Source organism: Cyrtonyx montezumae, unplaced genomic scaffold (assembly GCF_038088225.1).
Source record: "Cyrtonyx montezumae isolate F1298 unplaced genomic scaffold, pur_monq_1.0 scaffold_244, whole genome shotgun sequence".
Taxonomy (NCBI): domain Eukaryota; kingdom Metazoa; phylum Chordata; class Aves; order Galliformes; family Odontophoridae; genus Cyrtonyx; species Cyrtonyx montezumae.
This window is the reverse complement of record NW_027071986.1, coordinates 16,703-26,105: the sequence shown is the minus strand read 5'-3', so window position 1 is coordinate 26,105 and position 9,403 is coordinate 16,703. Positions and strand designations below refer to the sequence as shown.

Sequence of the window (9,403 nt, the reverse complement as noted above, 5' to 3'; positions counted from 1 at the left end):
GGGAAAGTTGGGGAAAAGTGAGGGAAATTGGGGGAAAATGAGGGAAAAGTGAGGGAAAAGGGGGAAAAGAAGGGGAAAATGAGGGAAAATTGGGGAAAAGTGAGGGAAATGCGGGAAAAGTAGAGAAAAATAAGGGAAAATAGGGGGAAATGGGGGAAAAGTAGGGAAAAATGAGGGAAAATTGGGGAAAAGTGAGGGAAATGGGGGAAAAATGAGGGAAAATTGGGGGAAAATTGAGGGAAATGGGGAAAAAGTAGGGAAAAAGGGAAAATTGGGGAAAAGTGAGGAAAATTGGGGGAAATTGAGGGAAAAGGGGGAAAAGAAGGGGAAAAGAAGGGGAAAATGAGGGAAAATTGGGGAAAAGTGAGGGAAAATTGAGGGAAAATTGGGGGAAATGGGGGGAAAGGGGGAAAAGTGAGGGAAAATTGGGGAAAAATGAGGGAAAATGAGGGAAAAGGGGGAAAAGTAGGGAAAAATGAGGGAAAATTGGGGGAAAGAGGGAAAATTGGGGAAAATGAGGGAAAAGTAGGGAAAAGTGAGGGAAAATTGGGGGAAAATGAGGGAAAATTGGGGAAAATGAGGGAAAATTGAGGGAAAATTGGGGGAAATGGGGGGAAAATGAGAGAAAAATAGGGAAAATTGGGGGAAAATTGAGGGAAAAGGGGGAAAAGTAGGGAAAAATGAGGGAAAATTGGGGAAAATTGGGGGAAAAGAGTGAAAAGGGGGAAAGGAAGGGAAAAATGAGAGAAAATTGGGGGAAAATGAGGGAAAAGTGAGAGAAAAGGGGGAAAAGTAGGGAAAAATGAGGGAAAATTGGGAAATTGAGGGAATATTGAGGGAAAATTAGGAAAAATGAGGGAAAATTGGGAAATTGAGGGAATATTGAGGGAAAATTAGGGAAAAATGAGGGAAAATTGGGGAAAAGTGAGGGAAATTGGGGGAAAATGAGGGAAAAGTGAGGGGAAAGGGGGAAAAGAAGGGGAAAATGAGGGAAAATTGGGGAAAAATGAGGGAAAAGTGAGGGAAAATTCGGGGAAAATTGAGGGAAATGCGGGAAAAGTAGAGAAAAATAAGGGAAAAATTGGGGAAAAGTGAGGAAAATCGGGGGAAAATGGGGGAAAGTCGGAAAATGAGGGAAAAATTGGGGGAAAGTGGGAAAAACAGGGAAAAATGAGGGCAAATTGAGGGAAAATTGGGGAAATGGGGAAAAGTAGAGAAAAATGAGGGAAAATTGGGGAAAAGCTGAGGAAATTTGGAAAAAATTGGGAACATGGGAAAATGAGGGAGAATTGGGAAATGAGGGAAAATTGGGAGAAATGTGGGGCAATTTGGGAATGTTGAGGGAAATTTGGGAATGTTGAGGGAAATTTGGGAATGTTGAGGGGAATTTGGGAATGTGAGGGGAATTTGGGAATGTTGAGGAAATTTGGCCATGTTGAGGGAATTTGGGAATGTTGAGGGGAATTTGGAATGTTGAGGGAAATTTGGGAATGTTGAGGGGAATTTGGGAATGTTGAGGGAAAATTGGGGAAAGGGGGCGGGGCAGACTGGAAGTGGGGCTGTCCTGAGTGACAGAAGTTGGGGGCGTCATGACAGGAAGTGGGGGGGCGGAAGACCGGAAGTGGAGGGGTCCTGAGTGACAGGAAGCGGGGGGGAGGGGCAGACCGGAAGCGAGGGGTCCTGAGTGGAAGTGGGGGCATCATGACAGGAAGTGGGGGGGGGGGGGGCAGACCGGAAGTGGGGTGTCCTGAGTGACAGGAAGTTGGGGGCGTCATGACAGGAAGTGGGGGGGCGGGAGACCGGAAGTGGAGGGGTCCTGAGTGACAGAAGGAGGGGGGGGGGCAGACCGGAAGTGAGGGGTCCTGAGTGGGAGTGGGGGGTCCTGAGTGGAAGTGGGGGGGGGGCAGGCCGGAAGCGAGGGGTCCTGAGTGGAAGTGGGGGCATCATGACAGGAAGTGGGGGGGGGGCAGACCGGAAGGTGGGGTGTCCTGAGTGACAGGAAGTTGGGGGCGTCATGACAGGAAGTGGGGGGGCGGAAGACCGGAAGTGGAGGGGTCCTGAGTGACAGGAAGCGGGGGGGAGGGGCGGACCGGAAGTGAGGTGTCCTGAGTGACAGGAAGTGGGGGGGCAGACCGGAAGTGAGGGTCCTGAGTGGAAGTGGGGGGGTCCTGACAGGAATTGGGGTGGGCGGGCCGGAAGTGGAGGGGTCCTGAGTGACAGGAAGCGGGGGGGAGGGGCAGACCAGAAGTGAGGAGTCCTGAGTGGGAGTGGGGGGTCCTGAGTGGAAGTGGGGGGTCCTGAAAGGAAGTGGGGGGGGGGGCGGGCCCGGAAGCGAGGGGTCCTGAGTGGAAGTGGGGGCATCATGACAGGAAGTGGGGGGGGGGCAGACCGGAAGTGGGGTGTCCTGAGTGACAGGAAGTGAGGGGGGGGCAGACCGGAAGTGAGGGGTCCTGAGTGACAGGAAGTGGGGGGGCAGACCGGAAGTGAGGGGTCCTGAGTGGAAGTGGGGGAGTCCTGACAGGAAGTGGGGGGGGCTGACCGGAAGTGGAGGGGTCCTGAGTGGAAGTGGGGGGTTCCTGACAGGAAGTGAGGGGGGCAGACTGGAAGTGGAGGGGTCCTGAGTGGAAGTGGGGGGGATCCTGAGTGGAAGTGGTGAGTCCTGCCGGAAGTGGGGGGTTCTGCCTGGAATTGGGGGGGGGGTCCTGACTGGAAGTGGGGGGACCCTGACCGGAAATGGGGAGTCCTGCTCGGAATTGGGGTGGTCCTGCCCGGAAGTGGGGGGTCCTGACTGGAAGTGGGGGGACCCTGGCCGGATGTGCGGGTTCTGCCCGGAAGTGGGGGGATCCTGCCCGGAAGTGGGGAGATCCTGCCCGGAAGTGGGGGGATCCTGCCGGAAGTGGGGGGTTCTGCCCGGAAGTGGGGGATCCTGCCCGTAAGTGGGGGGTTCTGCCCGGAAGTGGGGGGATCCTGCCCGGAAGTGGGGGGTTCTGCCCGGAAGTGGGGAGATCCTGCCCGGAAGTGGGGGGTCCTGCCCGGAAGTGGGGGGTTCTGCCCGGAAGTGGGGGGATCCCGCCCGGAAGTGGGGGGTTCTGCCCGGAAGTGGGGGGATCCCGCCCGGAAGTGGGGGGGAAGTCCTGATCCGGCAGAGCCACGTCCGCCCCACAGCGCCATGGACAGCGCTGAGCAGAGTGAGGGCGCAGCCGTGCGCCCCACATCCCCTCCGTGCCCCCAAAGTGTCCCCACGGCGTCCCCACGGCGTCCTCACATCCCCTCAGGACCCCCCCACGGCGGAGACACGGAGCCGCCCGCCCCACTGCCACCGGGTACGTCCCCGTGGGCACCCAGGACCCATAGATTGACCCATAAGGACACCCAGGACCCATAGATAGAACTCAAAGGGCTCCCAGGACAAATAGATTGTCCCATAATGACATCCAGGACCCATAGATTGACCCATAAGGACATCCAGGACCCATAGATTGACCCCAGAGGGCACCCAGGACCCATAGATTGACCCATGAGGACATCCAGGACCCATAGATTGTCCCATGAGGACACCCAGGACCCATAGATTGACCTCAGAGGGCTCCCAGGACCCATAGATTGACCCCAGAGGGCACCCAGGACCCATAGATTGACCTCAAAGGGCTCCCAGGACCCATAGATTGACCCATGAGGACATCCAGGACCCATAGATTGACCCAAAAGGACATCCAGGACCCATAGATTGACCCCAGAGGGCACCCAGGACCCATAGATTGACCCATAAGGACACCCAGACCCATAGACTGACCCATAAGGACATCCAGGACCCATAGATTGAACCCATAAGGACATCCAGGACCCATAGATTGACCCATAAGGACACCCAGACCCATAGATTGACCCAGAGGGCACCCAGGACCCATAGACTGACCCATAAGGACATCCAGGACCCATAGATTGTCCCATGAGGACACCCAGGACCCATAGATCGCCCCCAAAGTGCACCCAGGACCCATAGATCGACCCCAGAGAGCTCCCAGGACCCATAGATTGACCCATAAGGACACCCAGACCCATAGATTGACCCATAAGGACATCCAGGACCCATAGATCGACCCCAGAGAGCTCCAGGACCCATAGATTGACCCATAAGGACACCCAGACCCATAATGTCCCCCCATGCCCCCCATGTCCCCCCGTGCCCCCATGTCCCCCTGTGCCCCCCATGTCCCCATGTGTGCCCCCGTGCCCCCCATGTCCCCCCATGTCCCCCCATGTCCCCCCGTGCCCCCCATGTCCCCCTGTGCCCCCCATGTTCCCCCGTGCCCCCCGTGCCCCCCATGTCCCCCCGTGCCCCCCATGTCCCCCATGTCCCCCCGTGCCCCCCATGTGTCCCCACTCGTTCAGGTTCGCGCAGTGTGGATGCGCTGCTGGCACAGATCCGCACTCTGCACCGCGGTGAGCACCGCCCCACAGCGCCCCACAGCGCCCCACACCACCCCACACTGCCCCACAGCGCCCCACACTGCCCCACAGCGCCCCACTGCTACCCCACAGCGCCCCACTGCGTCCCCACAGCGCCCCACAGCGCCCCACTGCGTCCCCACAGCGCCCCACACCACCCCACACTGCCCCACAGCGCCCCACTGCTACCCCACAGTGCCCCACAGCGCCCCAATGCGTCCCCACACTGCCCCACAGCGCCCCACACCACCGCACACTGCCCCACAGCGCCCCACACCACCCCACAGTGCCCCACAGCGCCCCACTGCATCCCCACAGTGCCCCACAGCGCCCCAATGCGTCCCCACACTGCCCCACACCTCCCCACAGTGTCCCCACAGTGTCCCCACACTGCCCCACACCGCCCCACAGCGCCCCACAGCGTCCCCACAGTGCCTCACACTGCCCCACAGCATCCCCAAACTGCCCCACAGCGCCCCACACCACCCCACACTGCCCCACAGCGCCCCAATGCGTCCCCACACTGCTTCACACCTCCCCACAGTGTCCCCACAGTGTCCCCACACTGCCCCACACCGCCCCACAGCGCCCCACAGCATCCCCACAGTGCCTCACAGCACCCCATACCACCCCACAGCGTCCCCAAACTGCACCACAGTGTCCCCACAGCGCCCCACACTACCCCATACCGCCCCACAGCACCCCACACTGCCCCACAGCACCCCACACTGCCCCACATGTCCCCACATGTCCCCACATGTCCCCTTGTGCCCCACATGACCCCACATGTCCCCACGTGTCCCCACATGTCCCCACATGTCCCCACGTGTCCCCACATGTCCCCACATGTCCCCACGTGTCCCCACGTGTCCCCACATGTCCCCTCGTGTCCCCACATGTCCCCTCATGTCCCCACATGTCCCCACATGTCCCCACGTGTCCCCACATGTCCCCACATGTCCCCTCGTGTCCCCACATGTCCCCACGTGTCCCCACGTGTCCCCACATGTCCCCACATGTCCCCACATGTCCCCTCGTGTCCCCACGTGTCCCCACATGTCCCCACGTGTCCCCACGTGTCCCCACATGTCCCCACGTGTCCCCACCTGACCCCACGTGTCCCCACGTGTCCCCTCGTGTCCCCACATGTCCCCTCATGTCCCCACGTGTCCCCACATGTCCCCACATGTCCCCTCGTGTCCCCACGTGTCCCCTCATGTCCCCACGTGTCCCCTCATGTCCCCACGTGTCCCCACATGTCCCCTCGTGTCCCCACACATCCCCACGTGTCCCCACGTGTCCCCACGTGTCCCCACATGTCCCCACGTGTCCCCTCGTGTCCCCACGTGTCCCCACATGTCCCCTCGTGTCGCCACACATCCCCAAATGTCCCCACATGTCCCCACGTGTCCCCACGTGTCCCCACATGTCCCCACGTGTCCCCTCATGTCCCCACGTGTCCCCACATGTCCCCCCGTGTCCCCACATGTCCCCTCCTGTCCCCACGCGTCCCCACATGTCCCCACATGTCCCCTCGTGTCCCCACACATCCCCACACGTCCCCACATGTCCCCTCATGTCCCCTCCTGTCCCCACATGTCCCCTCCTGTCCCCACATGTCCCCTCGTGTCCCCACACATCCCCACACATCCCCACATGTCCCCTCATGTCCCCTCGTGTCCCCACGTGTCCCCACGCGTCCCCTGTCAGTGTGTGAGGCGTCAGCTCGGGATGTGGCGGTGACACAGCAGCGCAGTGCGGAGCTGCAGCAGCACCTGGAGCAGCGTGAGTGGGACAGCCCATAATAGTACGGCACGGGCAGCCCATAATAGTACGGTATGGGACAGCCCATAATATGCACGGGGACAGCCCATAATATGCACGGGGACAGCCCATAATAGTACGGCATGGGACAGCCCATAACAGTACGGCATGGGACAGCCCATAATAGTACGGCACGGGACAGCCCATATTATGCAGGGGACAGCCCATAATATGCACGGGACAGCCCATAATATGAGCGCCATCCCATAATACGCCGTCCCCACAGTGGAGCACCGGGAGCGGGAACTGGAGCTGCTGTGGCGCCAGCACCGAGGTCACTGCCCGCCCACCGCCCCTCCCACTGCCCCGCCCACTGCTCCTCCCACTGCCCCTCCCACTGCCCCGCCCACTGCCCCTCCCACCGCCCCTCCCACTGCCCCGCCCACTGCTCCTCCCATAGCCCCTCCCACTGCCCCTCCCACTGCCCCTCCCACTGCCCCTCCCACCGCCCCTCCCACTGCCCCCCAACTGCCCCGCCCACTTCCCCTCCCACCGCCCCTCCCACTGCTCCTCCCACAAAGCCCCTCCCACTGCCCCGCCCACTGCCCCGCCCACTGCCCCTCCCACATTGCCCCACCCACACTGCCCCTCCCACTGCTCCTCCCATAGCCCCTCCCCCACTGTCCCCTCCCACCGCCCCTCCCACTGCCCCTCCCACACCGCCCCTCCCACCGCCCCTCCCACTGCTCCTCCCACTGCCCCTCCAACTGCCCCGCCCACTGCCCCTCCCACTGCCCCTCCCCCACTGCCCCTCCCACTGCCCCTCCCACTCTGCCCCTCCCCCACTGCTCTTCCCCCTCTGCACCTCCCCCACTGCCCCTCCCCCCTCCCCCACTGCCCCTCCCCCACTGCCCCTCCCACTGCCCCTCCCCCGCTGCCCCTCCCCCCCAGGCCCCCCCCCACGTGTGGGTGCCCCCTCCGCAGAGACGCTGCGCGCGGCGAGGTGGCGCTGGCAGGAAGTGGAGGCCGAAGGTCAAAGGTCAGAGGGGGAGGGCAGCACCTCAAGCACCGACCTCTGACCCCAACACCTGACCCCATGACCTCTGACCTTTGACTCCTGATCTCTGACCCCTGAACCCAATTCCTGACCCCTACTGTTGACCTCTGACCCCGACCCCAATTCCTGACCCCTACTGCTGACCTCCTACCCCTACTGCTGACCTCTGACCCCTACTGCTGACCCCTGACCCCTGACCCCAATTCCTGACCCCTGACCCCGATTCCTGACCCCTACTGCTGACCTCTGACCCCCTACTGCTGACCTCTGACCTTTGACCCGATTCCTGACCCCTGCTGCTGACCTCTGACCTCTGAATGCAATTCCCGACCCTACTGCTTGACCTCTGACCTCTGAATGCAATTCCTGACCCCTACTGCTGACCGCTGACCCCAATTCCTAACCCCTGACCCCTACTCCTGACCCCTACTCCTGACCTCTGACCCCTGACCCCAATTCCTGACCCCTACTGCTGACCTCTGACCCCTGACCCCGATTCCTGACCCCTACTGCTGACCCCTGACCCCAATTCCTGACCCCTATTGCTGACCTCTGACCCCTAACCCCAATTCCTGACCCCTGACCCCAATTCCTGACACCTACTGCTGACCTCTGACCCCGACCCCAATTCCTGACCTCTGACCCCAATTCCTGACCCCTGACCCCAATTCCTGACCCCACACCCCCACAGCTGACCCCTGACCCTTGACCTCTGACCCCACAGACGGCGCGAGCTGTGCGTGGGGCGGCAGCGCCAAATGGAGGGGGCGGGGCTACGGCGGGGACAGCTGAGGGACACCCGCAGGGGGCACAGGTCAGGGGTCACGGGGTCACGGGGTCAGTGTGGGGTCAGTGGGGCACTGTGGGGCACTATGGGGCGCTATGGGGTGCTGTGGGGTCGCTATGGGGCCGCTATGGGGTGCTGTGGGGCGCTGTGGGGCGCTATGCGGTGCTATGGGGTGATATGGGTCGCTATGGGGCACTATGGGGTGCTATGGGGCCGCTATGGGGCCGCTATGGGGTGCTGTGGGGCGCTGTGGGGCACTGTGGGGCGCTATGGGGCACTATGGGGTCTCTATGGGTTGCTGTGGGGCATTATGGGGTGCTATGGGGTGCTATTGTCGCTGTGGGGTTGCTATGGGGCGCTATGGGGCGCTATGGGGTGCTATGGGGCGCTGTGGGGCACTGTGGGGCACTGTGGGGCACTATGGGGCAGCTATGGGGCATTATGGGGTGCTATGGGGTGCTATGGGGTGCTATCGAGTGCTATGGGGCGCTGTGGGGCACTGTGGGGCGCTATGGGGTGCTATGGTCGCTGTGGGGTTGCTATGGGGCGCTGTGGGGCGCTATGGGCTGCTATGGGGTGCTATGGGGTCGCTATGGGGCCACTATGGGGTGCTATGGGGCGCTGTGGGGCACTATGGGGCACTATGGGGTTGCTATGGGTTGCTATGGGGCATTATGGGGCGCTATGGGGTGCTATGGAGCGCTGTGGGGTTGCTATGGGGCGCTGTGGGGCACTATGGGCTGCTATGTGGTCGCTATGGGGCCACTATGGGGTGCTATGGGGCACTGTGGGGCATTATGGGGCGCTATGGGGTGCTAAGGTCGCTGTGGGGTTGCTATGGGCTGCTATGGGGTTCTATGTGGTCGCTATGGGGCCACTATGGGGTGCTATGGGGCGCTGTGGGGCGCTATGCGCTGCTATGGGGTGCTATGGGGTTGCTATGGGGCCGCTATGGGGTGCTGTGGGGGCTGGGGGGCTATGGGGTGCTTATGGGGGTGCTATAGGGCGCTGTGGGGCACTGTGGAGCGCTATGGGGTACTATGGGGTGCTATGGGGCACTGTGGGGTGCTGTGGGGCGCTGTGGGGCACTATGGGTTGCTGTGGGGCATTATGGGGTGCTATGGGGTGCTATGGGGCGCTGTGGGGCGCTGTGGGGCACTGTGGGACGCTATGGGGCACTATGGGGTCGCTATGGGTTGCTGTGGGGCATTATGGGGCGCTGTGGGGCACTGTGGGGGGCTATTGTCACTGTAGGGTTGCTATGGGGCGCTGTGGGGCGCTATGGGGCGCTATGGGGTCTCTATGGGGTGTTATGGGTCGCTATGGGGCACTGTGGGGCACTATGG

The 9,403-nt window shown here is 61.6% G+C and overlaps 1 protein-coding gene across 1 annotated transcript; it reads left to right on the top strand.

The window, feature by feature from the left end:
• Positions 1 to 3,169: 3,169 nt before the first annotated feature.
• Positions 3,170 to 8,876, top strand: LOC136050662 (uncharacterized). Its single transcript, XM_065739695.1, is given in 8 exon segments — positions 3,170 to 3,323; positions 4,393 to 4,443; positions 7,198 to 7,252; positions 7,995 to 8,010; positions 8,124 to 8,310; positions 8,313 to 8,364; positions 8,424 to 8,516; positions 8,585 to 8,876. Coding segments are annotated over 8 exon segments (900 nt in total).
• The last annotated feature ends 527 nt before the right edge of the window (positions 8,877 to 9,403 follow it).